General features: G+C 37.6%; 1 protein-coding gene across 1 annotated transcript in view; it reads left to right on the forward strand.

Moving 5' to 3' along the window:
• CNTNAP4 (contactin associated protein family member 4) overlaps window positions 1-20,824 on the forward strand; it is a 222,802-nt gene that overhangs the window by 65,303 nt on the left and 136,675 nt on the right. Inside the window, exon 3 of the mRNA XM_072967746.1 lies at window positions 5,168-5,361. Coding sequence (XP_072823847.1) covers window positions 5,168-5,361 — 194 coding nt within the window. The remainder of the gene's footprint in view (window positions 1-5,167; window positions 5,362-20,824) is intronic.

Below are 20,824 nucleotides of genomic sequence, written 5' to 3' on the forward strand. Positions count from 1 at the left end.
GATGAAATCACGTGTGAAAAAAGAACACATGTGACAATTTTATTTTATTTATTTTTTGATAAATGTTTATTTTATTTTTTACTTTATTATTGAAGTATAGCTGATTTACAGTGTCACGTTAGTTTCTGAGGTGCAGCGTAGTGATTCAGTTTTATATATATATATATATATATATATATATATATATATCCCTTTTCATATTCTATTTCATTACAGAGTATTACAAGATATTGAATATAGTTCCCAGTAGGACCTTGTTGTTTATCTATTTTATATATAGTAATGTGTATCTGCAAATCCCAAACTCCCAGTTTATCCCTCCTCTCCTCTACCCCTGGTAACCATGTTTGTTTTCTATGCCTATGACAATTTTAATTAAGCCAATTATTTTCTAGAAATGTAGATGCTCTAATGGTGGCGAAGACTGTCATTCAACTATGTTCATTTATGTTTTGTGTCCTTGAACATCTGTGTCCATTTACACTTTAAATCTTGAGAAAGAAATATGACTCCCCTTTCTGTGGTTCCAACTTTTGCAATGTTGACAGACTCTGACACCTCACCTTCACTGAGGACCACCAGGAGTGGCAGTCATGCTGTCTTTAATATTAGTAGGGAATAGAAGTGATTCTTTTCTATATTTTAAGGCTCTAACCAAGAGTATTTTTTCTTCAATTTTTCTTTTACTTCTGTGAAATTGTAAGATGTGCCTCCATGTGCAGAACTAAATATTGGTGCTGCCTGGTAGATGGGATGTAAGAGTTTTACATATAATTCAGCCAGCTAGCTATTTATATTTAAATAACATTGAATGTATTATTTGAAGTTATTCTTGGAATAAAATATACCACTCTGGGGCAATAATAGTTGTATAATTATTTCAAGGGTTAAGAATGAAAAAGGAGGCAATTTAAAAAAATGAGATCCTAACAGATTAAAATCATTTAAAAGATAATTTCTCATCTATACTAAAATACTTTGTATAATATTGGGAAATTTTACTTAGCCTCTGTAAATCTCCTTTTGTAAATATTTATTTGAAAAGAAGAGAGGTTAAAACATGTTTCATCTCACTAGGTAATTTTAATAATTAAGTTTAATATGGTACATAAAATTTCTGGTAGCATACTTAGCATGTAATAGGCAATGGATAATTTTTAGTTCGCTTTTCTTTCCTGGCAGTTCATAGCAACATGTGTTATAGAAGCCAGTTCCTTTGGAACCTGATTTTTAAAAGTGGTAGGCAACAGATACAAGAGATCCTTTGTTTGTGGTCATTCAATAACTAAATTTTTTCAAAGCTTAGCTTTACTGTGATCGGAACTCTTTGGAGTCAATAGCAGTAATAATTGTTTTATAATTCAAAAAGTAACAACCGCCATATCCTCACATGCCTGCTGTGTGTGAGAGAAATCAATAGGCACTAACTGTGCTTTTTAAATTTACATCTCATAGCGCTACTGCAACACTGAATTTTTAAAAGTCTCATCAATGGGGAGAGGGGTTTTATTTTTAAGTGTGAGTTTTCATGCTGTGATACGAAGATGCAAGAAATGGTTCTGTTTGAATAAATTTATGACATTTTATTAAGCCAAGTCTCAGTAACAAGGCCAAGGCAGGAGAAGAAAGAGGATGGAATAGGGGAAGGAAGCCTGTGATATAGGGAAGAACATGAGTGGAGGGACAGGTCTCTTTGTTTTGTGGGTTGTGTCAGCAACCATGGAACAGTGGGGTTTTGGGAAGATGGTCGCTGGTGTTACATTGGTCTACTGTGATGTTGGAAATGTTGACATATTGAAAGTATCACTAAGGACAAATAACACCCGATCAGCAACTGAAAGGTTTAATTAATAAATACTCACTTTATTATGTATTAATTCAGGGTTAACGATTTGCTGGAGTTAGCCATCATTTTCTCCATTGAAAAAGTAAATATGACAGTAATGTGTCTCCAGAAGACTAGACGGTTTGGCAGTGGCCATTCAGCTGGTGTAGCTGAACCTCAGCTGCAGTTGTATTTTCAGTTAATGTCACTGTTGTCCCTACATGTCATCATAGGCTGGCACTACCAAAGTGTGCCAAGTTCTGTATCCATGTCTGTATATCTATATCTGTCTCTGTGTATTTGCATTTTCCATATTACTGTTCAATGTTTATTTTAAAATTAGAACAAGCATAACACCCCATGACACACTTAGGTATGTGTCTGCAGAGCCACACAGTTGAAAACCTGGTAGGAATCTCTGGATTCCCTGTGGCCGAATTATCCTGCTGAAATTACTTGGTAATGCCTAGGAGCGACTGAATTTCCATTACTTTATTGGTGTACCTCGTTAATGATATCACTTGATTAGCATATCAGTAGTACCTTTTCGCCACAGGTGAGAAATTGAAATGTTCAAGGTCAATTAACTGCAAATGTTTCAAGTCGGTTAGTGCAGCTGTGATGGTGAGCGATGCTGGGAAGAGGGGCGGTCAGTGAGAGGCTCCTCTTGCTCCTGATGAGAATTGATGATCCAATTTTAACTCACTGGAATCACACCGATTCTTCTTCTTTTTTTTTTTTTTCACCGTGCTTCTCTCTTGTGTCCATGTTTTAAATACTGGTCTGTAAAGAAGTGTCAAAATGCCAGAAAAATATTATAAAATTCTGTATTAAAAATGGATCTTCATTACTGCCTTTAGACCGTTAAAATTAACCAGAAAGAGCAAGAAGCAAAATAACCAGCACTTTCCCAAGGTATAAGTTGATGGAGCTAAAATTCCAAATGTAGAAATTTCGGGTAAAGATGATGGCTGGCTCGGGGCACTTCATTCATCCTTTTTCAACTTTTCTGTGTAAAAATATGATAAAAATACAGAGAGGCAGTTGCGGCTATGTTGCAGTTGGGCCAAGGATGCGTGGTTAACATCAGGCCCCAGGAGACTGTCAGCTTCCAAGCTTTTGATAGGCCCTGAGGCAGGACAGTAAGATCAGATAGGACCGGGGCGGGGTGGGGGGAGCTTGCACCCGCTGCCCCCTTACTTCAGAGACATGGTCATTTGTTAACTCCAGGGGGGAAGGTTTTTTGGGAAAAAAAAGTGTGTAGTCTAAAGACAATGTATGAGGTAATCTTGGGAACCGTCCCCTAATACAAGCAGGAGGTAGTGTGGTACTGTCGAGAGAGAACGTTGTTGTCATAGAATTCTTTTTTCAAAATACTTTCTCGACTCAGTTTGAGGCCCTGACTAGAAAACAGCCAGTTCCCCTTCCTGAGCAGCCGCTTACCTCCAGACCCAGCCATGTCCCTGACTGGGCTCACATGCTCAGTGACCGCCGTGTGTCATCCTTAATTGTTCTGGAGCTGGGTCCCCGACACCTGAATGAGCCCCTTCAGGTTGGCCGGTCCACAGGGAGCTCACAAAGCCTCGCCAAGCCCTCCCTCCTTGTCTTGCATCAGCTGCCCCCTGCGGCTTCCACTTGTCGCCCTTTCTGTGGGTGGACCCCTGGAGGGGCCTTGCCTGCCAGTCTTCTCTTCCGTGGAGCTGTAAGTGGCACAGAGTTCTGCCTTTCATCTCAGAGTGTCACTGTGTTGTGCCTGCCACCCAGAGGATTTTTAAATCTTATAAAACAGTTGTTAACACACACGTGTCCCTTTAGGTCTGACAATGGCATACCATAGTAGTACACCTGCCACACCATGTAGATCTGTGCCACGCCAGGGTAGCGAACATTTACTGGGTATCTCTTTGTGCTAGGGCCTGATTCAGGGTTTATAAAACAGGGCATGGATGCCAAGAATAATACTTGAATAAAAACTGTATATAAATTAATGGTCATCTCTATCTAAAATGTCAGAACTTATTAGAGCCTTAAGGTAGATGACAGAAGAACAGGGGAAAGAAAACATGTACTAAGATTCTCATTTGGTATGTTATGTAACAGATACTATATTTTAATGGTTATTGAATACTAGATAGTTGTGGATTCAAGAATGAGTTAAATTGTATTTCATGAGTTTTACAGTGTTTACTTATTATTTACAAAATAAGCAGTGTTAGTATTACTTAAAATAAATAAATTCCCGAATAAAGCATTATTATAGTAAATTGGAAGAATGAAACATCTTACTAGGACGTACATTAGGTAGTCAAATCTGTAATCTCCTAGTGTGCATTGGATAAAACCAAACAATAAATTCTGCTCTATCCATACCACCTTGACTATACAACAAGCTCCTGTTTGTTTTTTTTTTTAACCTCTGTGTGCTTAAACACAACTTGCTCTATGATATTTTCCATGGCTTTCCCATCCCCTATACTCTCACCCACCACTCCTTTTCCCAGGTAGGTAGGATACAACCAGTGGATGTACTGAAAACTGGCTGAGGTGGGAGTGGGTACTGATTTGTAGAGTTTGCCAATTTTCTTGGTTTAAATACTCCCACCAGGGCCAGTTGCAAAGATGGCTATGTTTAACCATCAGCTTGCAAAATTCCTGAAAATTTAATCGTTTAAATTACACACGCTGTTGCAAGCCAGTTACCCCTGGATAGACCTCTCCAGCATTTACTGTGTTACTGTTGCCTGTACCTGCCTCACCATTAACATTTTTCATGTTGTGTTTCAAACGTGCTTTCAGTGTCTGTTCCTCCCCTAAGACTGCAGACACAGTGAAAGCAGGAACTGTTCCTTGATCATCTTTGTATTCCTGAGCTTAATGCTGTACTTCTTTCCCAGGAGCCTAAACATGATCAGAAAGGGAGTTTTCTAGTCCTGCTGTAGTGTGAAGGTAAATCAAGCCCCGGGCCAAGGGACAGAAGGCCAAATCATTACGTAGTCATGCATGTGGGCAGTAAATATGCTAGCTCCAAGTGTTGACATGGATGTCTGCCTATTGGATTAAGCACTTAAACACTGAATGAGTTTAACCTCATTGAATTAAGCTTCCCAGTGTCAGAAGGTTGTAACAAGTAGAAATGAGCATAATTAAACACAGGCTCCATCCATTTACATTACATTCTTGTTTTTCTGTATTCTTCTACAATTAAGGGAAGTTTCAAATTTTGGAAATTTGACTTTCTTAATTTCCATAGAGCAATACAGTCTTACTGGCATTTCTAGTTCACTAATAGATTTTTAATGAATTCTTCTTTGCCAATTTCTCCCGTTTCTGTTTTCACAAAAGGAGCTGGTGGCTGGTCTCCACTTGTGTCAAACAAATACCAGTGGTTGCAGATTGACCTCGGAGAGAGAATGGAGATCACCGCTGTGGCCACCCAAGGGGGATATGGGAGCTCCAACTGGGTGACCAGCTACCTCCTGATGTTCAGTGACAGTGGCAGAAACTGGAAGCAGTATCGGCAAGAGGACAGCATCTGGGTATGTTTCTTTATTAGAATACACAGTCTTTCAGAGAAAGACGCGCAGTCATTCCTGCATGCTGTTTATGAGTCTCTTTAAGTCTAGAAACAGAATCCTCAGAATTACTTAGGAAACATCTTTCAAGAGAAGAGGTATTAATATTCATTTGCTAGTATATATTATGGTATAATTTATGAAAATTCTAACTGTAAACTTACTTCACAGAGTCCTCAGAAATAGAAAAAAAATCTTACTAGTCCACAAAATAGTGTGGAAGTCTAAGAAGTAAACAAAACCTGTGTAAAAAATTTTAAGCTTTGCCCAGTAACGTAGTAGTTTTGCATTGTCTTTATTTAAGGTTAGTGCAAAGAATTTATTCCTTTTATTTCCTTTGATGACTGCAATTTCTGAATTAATCTCTTTCTCTCTAGTATGTGGAGGTTTTTATATATAATATTTGGGATATTTATATATGTTATATGTACACATATACATATATATATGATTTCTATATAAACTTGAAAAGTCTTTTCAAGTGTGTTAAGTGTGTAAAATGCTGTGTTTTGTGGCAAGGGCACAGCTGTTATAAGAGAGACTGACAGGGAGGCAGTTTTTAACACAGTGGGTGGTATTTGCAGTTGACTGATGGTGTATAAACACCCAATGGAAGAAGGAAGCTAAAGGAGGTTTGCTTGGTGATGAAGACAGGACTTCTTTGTTAGTGTAGAAAAGTATTAGTTTGGATCTTATGTGAGCCAGGGACAACATAGTGCAATCAAAAAACTTCTAAAAAAAAATTTTCCTCTGGCTGAGCTGCTGGAACCAAAGAAAATGAGTAACTTAATGAAGCATCATTCTTAGCATACAGATAATTTGGAAGCCTATTTGGGCACATAATGACAATTTTCTTTGATCAGTCAGTGACCTTTCTTTTGAAACTTCCTACAACTCTGTTAGACATGATAAACTCATTGAAGAAATGGACTGTGATTTATCCACCTTTGTATCTCTAAAGCACTTGGTGGCCATTCAGCGCATGCTTATTGATGTAAGTGTAATTGAGAAGATGTAGTCCTGCTCTTTCTCTAGAGAGAACAGCGGTCAGGCTGGAAGAAGTTTTCTATAAGCATTTTTAAGAAAAGCTGCCTTGAAGTCCAAAGCAAGTTGAAGTTCTGTATAAGAGCGGAAAAAATGGGTAATATGGTTGAATTAATTCCATGAAAACCATTCAAACTAGGGATAATATAAATAGTAATTATGAACCAAGAGCAATGAAAGCTTAATGAGGTATTTATTTTAACTAGGTGTTTGGATTATCTTTTACTCTTTTTTCTAAATTAAGCATTGGATTTTAAACTAGATAAGTAGTGGCTAATTCATGCTAATATTTATCTGTGTTAAGTAAAATGTATGTTTTTGACATTTTTTTGAATGATAGGTTAACCATGAAAATTATTATTTTTCATTAATCAAGTCTGAGGAAAGCCAAACCTAGAAAGTGCTATTTGCCTTCTGTTGCTTTCTTATTAAAGGTGAGGTGCGCAGGGTGGAATAGTGATGTGAGTGAAATCCTTAATTAATCCAAGCTAATCAGTGTGAAGACAGATGCCATCTACCCAAATTACCTGTTAAGGTAATACTAGATTTTAACTATGTTATAATTTGTTGGCTTATTCACTGTTTTTCCCCCTTGAGTGTGAGCACCCTGAAAATAGAGGCCCTTTCTTCCAACCTTTCATCCCAGCATCCTCAATCTTAATAGTACCTGGCATGTTGCAGGCTAATACTAAATGTTTATGGAATGAATGAATGGGGGAATGAGTGAATGAACCATCATGAAATGCACATTCTTGTAGGATACTTTTATGACCATAGCAACTGAAAGTGACCCCTTCCCCCTCCCATCAACTCCTCCTTAAGCACTTTTATATTGTACCAGTTTAATACACTTAGAGTTAGAATGCTACACTTCTCTCTCCCCTGTCATTTTGAACTTTTTTATTGGGAGAGGGATTATCTCTCTCATCTCTGCATTTCTAGCTTTCAACACCCAGTGTGGCACATGACTTGATTAGTGAATTGGTGAAAAAAAATCAATCAGTGAATGAATAGATTTGAATACACTGATTTCCTAATCTGTGCCTAACTTTGTACAAAATTCTGTATTAAAAGAGCTCATGTTAATGTTGTGGAAAAGATAAAGCACCAGAGCAAACCAAAGAATGATTCAGAGGAGCATGCTAGTGTGTGGTACAGACTCGCAGAGCTTTGGAAATTGACAGAATATGGAGATCACTATAGACTGAATTGTTCAAAGAGGAGAATTTACCTGGGTATTTTAAAAAGTATTAAAACTTAGATTATGGAAGGATTAAGGAAGCTATTCCATGAAGCTGGAAAAGTGTAAACACAAGCATGGACATTGGAGATATCCAGAGATATGGTTTCCCATGTCATAACCAATGAAACTGTGGTCAGGTTGGACTGTCAAGTTTGAGAAGGACTGGACTATAATTCTGGATATGGTAAAGAAAGTTGATGGATAACTCTGAACGTCAAGATCAAAATTGAGACCGTGCCCCAGATGCCCTGACCACACATAAAACGATTGTAAGGTTATTATACAGGTAAAACAGCCTCAGATCTTCACACACACACACACCCATACTCCCTGTTCATCCCAGGTAGGCTTGAAGTTCTGTTCTTACCACTCAGTTATTCAGGTCCCACGTGAATCTACAATTGACAAAGCAGGAAACAATGAAACATGGTGAATTGTGCTCTGGCTCTTGACATTTTCACCTGGAATAACACAGATCAATTTGGTTTGATTTTTTTTTTCAGCCAAAGAACAGTTTTTAATTGATGTACATAGTAAGGAATTTAACATTTTGTTACATGTAAAAAAACATGTATTTCCTAACTTCTTTTTCTTTTCTTTGGTCTTTTTTTTGGCCCAGGTTTTCTGGATATTATGGGATGTATCCAAATTACACAAAACATGCCAATTTTCCTTAAGAGCTTCACAGTCTGCTCCAGATGATACAAATAAATCTATGAAAGTTAGGAAACACATAAGGCATTATACAAGTATGTGATGGAAAGAGGAAGAAAAGGCAGTTGTTGTAAGGTTGGAAACAAATAAAATAAAACCCATCAATGTGAATGGAAATGCTGCAGTGACGACTCCTCATTCTCCCTTAATTTATCCCTCCCAAAGCACTAGAGAGAACAATGACTTCTGTATACCTGAAAGAATTAATCAAATGCTCTGCTGCTTCTTACAAATAATCTTTAAAAAAAGACAAAATATTTTATTTATTATCTATGCAGTCGTGCATATATTTAATAGAACTATAAACTCAACAGATACATGATATTAAAAAATTATTCCTTAGAGTGAAATTTATAGCCTAATACTCATAAATGCAATTTATACAAAGTACTCTACTAGATGGCATATAAATATTTTATAAAAAATTAGAAAATGCATGCTGCTGAAATTGTTCCTCTCAAACTGAAGACAAAATAAAATCCCTCAACCTCTATGATCAAGGCTTTTTAGCCAGTTTATTGTAAATGATTGGAAAAGGAAATGTAAGGTATAATTTTCACCCATTTAAGAACAATTGCTGAAATTTCATGAAACTAACATCTTAGAAATTATTTTAAGCAGATCAACATGTGCCGAAACTTTACAGCCAAATTATACAAATTCTCCCTTTTACACTGCAGACTATAGGGCAAAGAATTGGATGGTACTAATTTTATGAACTTTAATGAAATGAATCATATTTAAGTAAATGGGACTGTTAAGCACAATAGTTTACTTTTCTGTGGATTTCAATTGTATCTGATTTTTCAAACAAAAATCCATAATTTCATATTAGCATATTTTCTAAAGTTAGTATTACTGTTTTTAATTAGAAGTGTCAAATGTCATGGTTTTGGGTTTGGCTGGTGAAAGACACAGAGCCCCTATGACATGAATAGTCAATTAGACATAAGTATCACCTGTCACACAATATTCATGCCATTATTATCACTGTGAATGATTGAGTTGTCAACCTTATGTGCTAGACAGGGCAGAAACACCACCTGCAAAGATTTTAACATGTATTTATCTCTAGTCAAATAAATAAGTGACTGGGGGCATTTAATAGAAAACCGAAAGAGCAGAAGTACAAGCAGGGGGTGTGCAGTAAGCCTGGTGGACTCCCCGCTTCATGAGGCCCGTCTTTCCTGGACTTTTCCCTTATTCTAGTGACCTAAGCCTACAAAAATCACGTGTGGTGATATAAAGTGTAAGAGTCCTGGTCCCGTGTCACTGTCAGCATGTCAAATCATCAAGCTTAATGCCTTGCAATCCTTGGCTCAGTACTTGGGCAAATACCTGCAGAGTGCCTTAAGCTGCTTCTGCCTTCAACATTGCCTCTTCTTGAATGCCAAAAGGGTGTTTTTATCGAAAGTCTGTATTATTTGTCTGTATCCTCAAGGAATCTCCTGTTTATATTTCTGACTAAGAGTTCTCCACCCTTTTGAAAATGATTACCCTAGTAGTGGATGGTTAAAGGTGGCTGCATTTGAGTTTTTAATGTGGCGTCAATCAGGATCAGCACAGTTCATTTGCTAGGCGCCCTCTCTATCAAGCCACGTGGTTTATTTCGCCTTGTTGCATCCGTGTCCGTCCTATAGCACGCTCTGTCAGTCCCTTCTCACAATCTTCTTTAGGCACACATATATCGGAAATTTATAGCAATATGTAATACACAAAAATTTTTGAATGCCTATGAACTGTGGGTGCACACATACAATGGGATATAAGATAAATGGTAATGCTGCTTCACATTCTTCTAATTGACCTGTCCCTAAGCAAGCCGAATACAGATAATTTGAAGAGAGTAATTAGAGTTAGCAGATTTGATTCGGTGCCCTCTTCAGAGTGCACACTCACATTCAGGTTATTCTCAAGTCATCAACCAGAGGTTGGCATGTTTTAAAAACGCTTCACAATTTGTTTCTCACATTTTACCATGTGATAGTTCAGTGACAAAACATCACCCTCTTTTCTCCCTTCTTTCTCATTATTGCTGTGACACAGCATCCTGGATGACTGCTTCTGACTTTTCTGATTCCCCAGGCCCAGGAGGCTACATTTGGAGAGCTTCTCTCTTGGAAGCAGTTCTGTCCTTTTGAAATGCTTCTTTATTGTCCTTTAAGACCCAGGCAACTAGGTCTTCTAGAACACTAGTGCATGAGTCTGTCTTTCCTATTTCACATTTTTAATTTTAATTTCCAAACTTATCAAGCATGAATTTATCAGAGAAGAGGACAGGAATATATATAAAGCTAGAAAAGAAGATCAGATTTGGCATTATTCCTTAAAAAGCTAAGAGAAGTATTATTTTTAAAAAGATAATTCAGTAATGCACCTAACAATAAAATTAATTCTTAAAATCAGTAATTTATCTTCCTACATGAAAATAACTAGGTAGACAATATAAAAGAAATACATACTCCACTTACAATAGAACCAAAAATGAATAAATCTTTAGGAAAATGAAAAGAAATTGTAAAAGATCTATGAAAGAAATGAACAGATAGTGCATTTAACCGCAAGGACGTATTTGTTTTGAAATAAAAAACAATATTATACAGCTACTAATTCTACCTAAAACTCACAAAAGGGAAATCATTCTGAATTTCATACATGGTAACTATGAGAAAATAGAAAAGTTGGCAAAAATACCGGTAGTAAGGAGAATCTACATGTTAGGAAAATTTTTACAAATCTTTGTTAATTAAAACACATTGGTACCGGCACATTAAAACATAGTGGAAGAACTAATTAGAATATCCATTACTAAGTCCAAACTCATTTAGAGTTTTGCCTAAGATGGATATAACATTGAAAATATGTGAAGGAAAATTAGTCAATATGGAACTTGGTAAGGTGTAGTTTATAGAAAAACAAATAACTTTTTTTATATCAAAATAGATTCCAGATGAACTGAATATTTAAAAACAATACAGACACAGAAAAAGAAGTATTAAAAGGACAGTGTGTAATGTAATAATATTGGAAAGGGCATGTTTTTCTAAGCAAGAGAATTAAACCCAGATGCCACAGAGGAAAGATGAAAAATTAGGTAGTATTTTAAAAACTGATAAAAAATAACATAAACAACATTTAAAGAAAGACTATAAATTTTAGAAAATATTTCTAGCTTGTCTGATGTTAGTGCCCACTTTGATTCACCAGCATCAGTGGTCTTGGGTTAAGTTTGATATTCAGACTGACTATGATTGAATAGACTGCATTCACCTGCAAGTTGTCTTAGATATAAGAAAGGATCAAGGACAAGCAACAGCAGAGCACGTGCAGCAGCAGCATAGTGGGTGCTCAGTTATGCCGAACAGCTTCCAAGTATCCCAGCAACTTGAATTGGGATAAAAAGAGTCACAACGGACAAGTCTGAGTGGGCGGGACCACCACAGACCAGGACAGCCATCAGCTTAAAAGCACAGGTAAAGATTAGATTTATATGAGGTTTCAAAAGGAATAAAGTAATCTGGGAGTGAAAGAAACAAAGGATTAACATAAAGGAATGGATTGGAAATAATCCAATTATTGAACTTTAAAGAAAAATATATGATGGATATTTCCCCCTTGTTACATGACATTATCTTGTAACATTTATTGATATTTTCGAGCCTATAGGAGTTCTCAGGCAGCATCATATATTATTTTCAACATTTATTTTAGTCGGTTGAAATACATATTTGTATTACGTATGTAATGGTTAGATGGCACTTATTTCTGTAGCACGTCATCTAATCTTTGATCATACTGTGACAGAATAAAAAAACACCATAGTTCTGATGCTAAATTGGTTTATGAGTCAGTACCCAGTCAGAAAACCAGAAATTACTCCGGGCATCTGAAACTGCAAAGTCATCATAGGAAATTGATTCCAGGTAATGGAAAAGTTGATCAAAGCAAATCAGATGTGAGGTAGTGAGAAACTCAGAGCCTAGCGATAGCAGATACAGTGACTCCAAGAGCTGGAAGGATAAGGAGAAGCGTAGAGGCTGACATCGTCCAGTTAGTGCGAGAACCATGGCAGGGGCTGCCCAATAGGGGATTCTGGAAGCAGACGGTGTCCATGGGGAGCAGGAGCCTTGGAAGAGACTCAGCCCCTCCGGAGAAGCTGCCTGAGGCAGAACAAGAGTGGGAAGAAATATCCTGGCTCCTCCCTTCCTTTCCCCTTTCCAGCCCTAAGCTCACTAACACAAGAGCCTGGGATTCTCAGTCTCCATCTCTCAGCCCTTTGGTGTCTCCGAACAGAGTAGGCACATGGTGATGCATGGTTCTAAGTGAAGCAAGCAAATGACCAGCACAGCCCTAAGAAAGTGTGTTCCTAAGGACAACTCACCTCTGTGAACTTCTTTTTCTTTGCCTACAGAATGAGAGAGAATCTACGTACTTACTGAGTGATCACTCATCCCCTTTCAGTTGTAAAATTGCATACTTTCCCCGCCAACCCATGAGGAAAATAGATCCACAATATTTGATCCTGAAGAAATTGAGATTTGAGATAGTAAGTTCCCACCTAGGTTCATGTTAACCAGAGCCAGATTTATAAAGTTTTATGTTTCACTCTCTTCCATCATGTCAATATTGATGAATATGCAAAGCTAAGAAAGAACAGTATTTCAAAATATACTGAAAGAAGGGAATTCATGATGAAGGTTAAATCATTGGTTTGGTGTCATTTTTTAACACATAATCTACTCTAAGGCAAGAGAACAAACATAATAAATTATGAATTCAGCCCTTTGTTGTTTATCCAAAAAGGATCGTAGTTCAGAGTATAGGGTTGCTTTCTATGTGGGAAAAATAGCATTGCTCTGTTTCTCATCAGACGTTTTGCAGATGAGTGCCAGGGCTCCCTGAAGAGGACTGGGTAGAAGAGTTTATCTGTCGATTAGTACACATTTATTGTTGGGCCTGGGATGGGGCTGTTACACGCGTTTGTTATACAAAACCAGCATGCTGCTGTTTTGTTCAAATGTTTTTTGCTTGGCTGGCAGAACTGATGGCCCAGTCCAGCTCCAAATCTGGCACATTTCATTGGCGGCTTCCTCATGCACCACAGCTCCAAGCTCATCTCAGATACTTAATCGTCGCTCTTAGGACACTCACTAAGGTTTCTTGTACTTTGACGCCTCTCTTCTGGGTCGTGCTCTTCATTTATCTGAGGCCTGCTTCATCCCTTCCAACTCAAGACCTTCCAGTCACTTACTTTCTAGTCCAACTTGCCCTGTCACTTTTCCAGTAGTCGCCAACCCATCTGTAGGGTCTTATTTCCAGTGACGTCTTCCATGGTATTATTTCTAGGGAGTCTTTTTGGGTTACTTTGTATGGTTTGTATAACCTTCAACGGCTGAATCTCAAACCCATTCATATATTTTTTCATTCTTTTTTCACCCCACTTTTATGTTTTCCTTTATTTCAGTCGTATACTTGACATAAAAAAATACCCAAATGCTACTGGCTAAGATGCATATTATGCATACTGTATTTATTAAATAGTGTAACCATTTCTTCTTTAAGGTAGTGAATTCTAAGAGATGGGAACACCATGCTTTTTTGCTAATGTGGTTTAGAACAGATATTAGTAATACTATAAATAATAAAAGGTAATGCTTTTGTTATTACTTCAAATCCCCCCCCCCAAAAACAGTAGTCTGATGATTTGTCTCCTGGTTTACAATGCAGAAGTCTGCTTATGTCTTGAGATCCATCTGATATTTTGTATAAATATGTAAAAGAAGAAATCTTAGTCATAAGAACCAGAACTAGATCTATATGTCTTTATCCATCCCTATTCTCAGTTGCCATTCGAGTCCTACCTCTGAGCTGGCATTGTCTAAGATTTTCTCTTTATTATCTGCATCTTAACTCCTTTCAGAAATGTTCACAAAGAATAATCCTTTGGTTGATTTAGGAGAGCCATGCTTTAGCAAAGTGTTAGGGCATTCAGCCAGAAGTAGCCATGAGGACGAAAGGAGAAAAACAGGAAGCAAAAATACCAGGAAATATTCTGCAGAGCTTTGTCTATAAATCAGAAAGAGGCAGTTCAAAAGAAATCATATTTGATTTGTATTCTTCAAATGAAAATTTTATTTGGCTTTGAACTCCTATCTTCCCTTCTGTGCTTCTTATTGTTATTATTAATCTCTTATACTGAAAGGTTGTCTTCCTTTTGGAACCTTGAACATTTTAAGTACTTAATAATAGGGTTCTTTTTCAATAAGAGAGAGGGAAGAGAAAAATTGCTGGAGCAGTGAAAAGAGATCCTCAGGGAGCAGTGGCTTTATTACAATATGTCAGACTCATCATGAGTTGGGGGTGGGCTAGGGAATATCAGTTTCAGGGAAAAGAAAACTTGTATTTATTTTAGCAAGTTTGTAGAAAGTTGCAGAAAATTGTCCCAAGGGCTACAAAACTATTATGGTAATGGCAGTTCCATTTTTACACTCTGAAATGTAAAAAAAAATTTTTTCAATAGTGTTACTTTGGAAATAGATTTTGATCCTTAGATTAGAATAAATATGTGGATTAATTAAGATCACAGTGATATTTATGTTCTCTTTAAAATTTGCATGTCAAAGATGACATGTAGATACTTAAAACTTCTCTAAATTAGAAATTGGTCAGTTTAGTCTTTTTTTTTCCCATAAAATCAAACTGTCTGGATACATGAGCACACAAATACTAAATTTCCATATGAGCTTCTCTCACTTTCTTTGTTTGTACTTTAAAAATCTTAGCCTTCAAGTATTTAAACCATCTGAGCTGAATAACATGTAAACTTGATTATAGCACAATTTTTAAAACACATTTTCACCACCAAGGAACTACATTTTGTATGAATAGAACAGGCATATATTCATGAAATATATTCCTCTATCTCACTCTACTTTGAGCATTGCATAGGGCTTTGCATTTGGACCCTTTTGCCACGTGGGAATCTATACAAATTTTCACACTGGACCACACCATAGAACATGACTATCTCTTGCTCTACTCCAGGGAAAAGCCCTGGGAGTCATCCCTTCCTCTCCTCCATTGAAACTCATCATGCCCAGGCTCTGGATTGGAAGCAGAATAAACATGACTGGACCTGATCATCTGGGACAGGGGTGGCAAACACCATCAGCACACTGTCTCAATTTCTGTACACATGCTTAGGGTGGCTTTCTGGAAACCATGGCCCTATTTCTCTAGTCTGAGCCAAGAGTGACATAAATAGCTGGAATGTCAAATCAAGTCCAATTCAAAGTACCAGCACTATAGCACGCCAAAGGAGGAGTAGACGGGAGGCTCTGAATGGTAGTTAAAGATGTCATCTCTCTTACTGGATTGCATGTCCTCAGGTGCAAGCTTCATCTTTTACAAGCTGTGTGATCTTGTACAAGTTGCTTTTACACATGCCTTAAAGAATTTGTATGAAAATTGAATACAAAAGAAGATGAGAAGGAGGTGGGGTGGGAGGAAAGTGAGGGAAGAGAAAGAGAAGAAGGGAGGGAGGACGGAAGGGAGGAAAGAAGAAAGAAACCTTTGCCGAATTAAATGCAAAAAAACAAAACAAAACCCAAACAAACAAACAAACCCAGAACTCATGCAAAACTCATGCAGAACAATAGATTGAAGGCTACCAGCACTTCAGCTAAGAGGTGAAAATAAATGCCTGACTGAGTGCAGTGGTTTTTGGAAAGGAAACATAGTGAGGAGGAGGAGAGAGGAGATGGCATATACTATTCCCAGTAGTTTGGCTGTGTAGAGAAGGAAAATGGAAGGGCCATAAAGAGATGGAGATGGCTGATGTGCAGACAGATAGAGGATTTGTTAGCGGAGAGACTTGAGCTTGATTAAAACTTGAGTGGAAGCTCATAGAGGTCCAGAGGTTGAACATGAAGGTGACTCCAGAGGGTAGTTGATGGAGCAAGGGGATCCACATCACAGCTGCTTTTGAAGAGAGACGTATCTTCTTATGAAAGAAGAAAAAAAAGTAAAGATGGGTTTGAACTTCAGTCCATGAAGGGTCCTCAATGGGGAGAAAGGTCCTGTATTTTCTGAGAATGAAGAGAGGGAAGTAAGAATCGTGCTGACAAGGAAGAGAATCCCCATGTAGCACTGAGTGCCCAATTTAGGCTAAAGACCACACATGGGCACCTGTGGGCACTGTAGTTTGGTTTTCTCCATCCATGAGCAGCTGCCCATGTGCAGGAGCAGAGGGTGTTGGTTGTTAGTTTGATCCAGGGTTGGAATCTATGAGGATACTGTGGTGGGAAGATGTGTCTAGGATGAGGACACAGATGGGCTGGCAAGAGCATAGAGAAAGGAAAGTGTCGTAGAGTTAGCACTGTGTAGGGGAGGACGTGAAGTCAAGGGGGGATGATGGCAGACTGTATTAGTTAGGGTTCTTCAGAGAAATGGAACCAATAGGATGTACAGAGTCTTATTTTAAGGAATTGGCTTGTGTGATTAGGGAGGTTTGGCAAGTCCACAATCTGCCAGGTAGGTTGGCAGGCTGGAGACCCACAGGAGAGGTGCAGTTTGAGTCCTAAGCAAAATTCCTTCTTCTTCTAGGAAGGTCAGTCTTTTTTTCTACTGTGGCCTTCAACTGATTGGATGAGGCTCACCCACGTTATGGAGTGTAATCTGCTTTACTTAAAAGTCTGCAGATTTAAATGTTAATCTCATTTTAAAAACACCTTCACAGAAGCATTTAGAAAAATGTTTGACCAACTGTCTGGATCCTGTGACGTAGTCAGGGTGACACACAAAATTAACTGTCATGGAGATGGAAGGAGTCAAAGGAACAGTGGAATTTTTGAGGCTGAAAAACAAGTAAGAGTGGGAGGATGGAATTGAGAGAGCTGGAGAGATGTAGTGGTCTGGGATCAAAGAGTAGAATATGAGCATTTATAATTTCAAAGACGGTGCAATCACAGGAGATGATTAAGGACCAAGATGTGAGTAGGGAAGTGCTGAAAAGGAGCATATGAAGGTGGTTTAAGTCTAGGATGTTTTATGGGTCATCCAAAGGGTATTGAAGCAGAGAGTTGCTATGAAGATTGCAATGAAGATGAGAAAATGACATGTAGTTTAGGAGAGGACCCAAGCTGAGAGGACCAGAATTTGCTATAACCAGCTAATATTTGTAAAAAGGAGGAGAAATGTGTTCTTTCTCTCTCTTTTTCCTTTTGCTGGTTTGTTTTCATGAGGAAGAAAGAAAAATCACAAGGAATTGACAAAAGATCGATAAAAATACTTACTCCCCAGACAATGTAGCATTTGGGAAAAGTGAACAAAATCACTTTAGTCTCCAAAGTGCTAATTTGAATTTCACTGGCTATGCTAATCTCTTTTGGAAGCACTGTCACAGACACACTCAGAAATAATGTTTTACCAGTTATCTGGGCATCCCTTAGCCCAGTCAAGTTAACACATAAAATTAGCCATCACAGATGCCTTTTATTCTGCACTGTTCCTCGGCTATCATAGGATGTAATTAAATCTGAGCCCTATTTTCTGATCCTTAACACATCACTCTAGTTCACAGGAAGATATTGGAAACAGGAGAAAAGAATGCAAATTGCTCATAATTTTTGGAAGCAACTGTGGAAGACATCCCAGGGAAGTTCACATACCTGGAAAAAGAATGAAATTAATAGGAACTCTTACCACAATCTAGGGTTTAAATAGTTTTCCTCTGCTAGTTCTCATTCTATGTATAAGTTTCTTTTCCATTAAAAATTTAATTTGTTAAACTTATTTCATCATTTAAACTTTCTTTGAAATTTGGAGTTGGCATTGGTTCTACTTTGTCTTTGTCTGTTTTTGATTTTAGCTGAGTCGATTCCAAAATAATGAGACTCGTCCTCTTAACTGATTTTGTCTCATTATTGCCATTCTACCTTGTGCATGGCAGCCAGAGGTCACAGCCTCATTACTCAGATGCTGTTTTATCATTCATGTAAGCTGCATCTATTAATCATGCTTTTCCTCCCAGTGGAACTGGAGATTAACCAAGCTGTGACATTATCTTTTGAGTGACTTCCGATATTCTACTTTTAATTTAGTAGTTATGTGCACACACATCAGTTTCAATCACTACTGACTGATCTTAGCTGGTTCTGACCAGGACAATGGTCCTCATCTTTTGTCTAAATTGATTCATGGATGTGTAATATTCTGGCTTCCTGTACCGTACTTGGGTTAATGACATGTGAAGGATTTCTCTATACTTAAGTTCAGATTTAGAAAGATCTGCTTAACGTCTACAAAATGGTATGCATCTTGAGGACCTCAGGGTGTGAAATCCTTGGCTATGAGTAGATTCGTCTCTCTGGTTTAATGATATTTGCTCAAATGCTTGCTGTAGAAAGTCAGAATTTCATAGTAACTGGTTCTACATATTTGTTGAGGAAAATAGTCCACCCACTGAAATTGAGGTTTACTGCAGTATCTCAGACATTCTAGATCCACTATTTTCTGCTGGAAAATGTGTTCAAAATGACCCTATATATTTAGGACTAGGTGACATACACTGTATTTTTAAAATTTGAATAAGATACAATATCTTGCGGTTTGTGGCGTTATTCTATTATGGAAATCAGTGGGGTTAAGGGTGGTGACAGATACGTATGATTGCTGAGGGAATCAAACTGTTTCTGGCATTTGCATACAGGCCTAGGATTTGCATATTCTGATAAACTCCATAGCTCTCTGTATCACATAATTGGTCTCGGTTTCACTGATGAAAAGTATGTTAGAAACTAAGTTCCTTCAGATTGCAAGATTACTTTGAAATTAGTGTTGCTGTACTTGAAAGGAAAATGATGGGTGCATTTTGTGTTCTGTAATTTTTTCTGCTTTTCCCCATTTTTAAAATGCAAACAATTATGTGAATAGACTCAGGCAAAGTGTAACAATAAGAGGACTAAGAGATGACTCTGAAACTGAATATGATTAGGGGAATTTTTTTTTTCCTTAAAAACATTCAATTGCTTATTCGTTATTAGAGAAACTGCTTCTGTAGAGCTGAAGAGCTGTGTTCTTACCACTAGACAATGCTTGGAACAGAACAATGTGTACTTCAACCATCCATAAATATTTAAAAGTTCTGATGATATAGCAGCTACCGAGGATAGAGCCAGTGTGCGCTCAGGAAGTCATGTACACGGGATGCTTCTTCCACACCACAAGCATCAATATGTGCGCCTCAGAAAGCCAAGAAAAAATTATGAGCCATCATGAAGTCATAGTTACTTTCTTTTCAGTTAGCTCCCTTCCATTATAATTATTATTATACTATTACAGACCATCCCTGGACCTTGTCTTCTGTTACTGTCTTCTGTGACCATGCTCAGCAACTTCCCCAAGTTTTCCTCCATACTGTGTAACTGCTTTTCTCTATTACCTATTAGCATTTACCCACAATTCCTTTTCCTAAAACTGTCTCAGGAACTTATCGATACTTTCACATTATCTTCCCCAAAGTGCATCTCATTGGATGGGCTAAATTTTAAAATCCAACAACTTTAATGAAGGAACTTTTTAAGTTGACATTGTCTAAAACTCAGCGGCCCCTGAAGAGATTAATGTAGAAGCCACTCACGAGTATGTGGAGTGAATTCCCAAAACTGACATATGAGAAAACACACAATAGCTTCCTTGTCCCCCAACCCGAGTCTTTTCCCAGCAGAGGCTCTGAGAGATGTTCTGCTCTCTCCACAAAAAGTCATAATAAGAATTCTGACATCATGCTATTGGAAGAAGATGCAGGTAGTCAGTGATACTTGAGGGATTAGGCTGAAAAGGGCTCCAAAATTTACTGTAGGATGACCTGGATTCTACTTACCCTTCCTTCATGGGGTCATCACTTTTCATCTGGATAACCCTTCAAGGGTGAAGACCATTGCAAAAGATTAACATGTGGCTTATGTCTACCACTCACATTTGGTCAATCATCTTGACGGAGATGAGATGAAGAAAATGACTAGGGTATACTACCATTTATTTAAGTAAAAGGAATGGAAATACACACATATATTTACATATTTGCTCATATTTTTTAAACAAATGGGAGGATAAGCGAGAACAATTTTAAAAAGTTAGCTCTGTGAAAACCTATGGCGGGGGAATGGAATAGGAATAGGAGCCAGACTTTTTTGAATATACTTTGTTTTTCACATATCAGTATAAAGTGATACATACAATTTAATAATTGTGCACCAGTATTAAATAAAATTTAGGAAGCTATTTCTGAAGCTCAAAAATAGCATGAAACAAATAAACCTGTGTTGAATTAAAGGCAGACACACAGAGAAATGAATTATTTTAAATGACTTTAAAACACACAGTTGTGTATCCTTATTGTTTGAGATCCCATTGACAAAAAATCTT

The sequence above is a fragment of the Vicugna pacos genome, chromosome 9 (assembly GCF_048564905.1).
Source record: "Vicugna pacos chromosome 9, VicPac4, whole genome shotgun sequence".
NCBI classification, from domain to species: Eukaryota; Metazoa; Chordata; class Mammalia; order Artiodactyla; family Camelidae; genus Vicugna; species Vicugna pacos.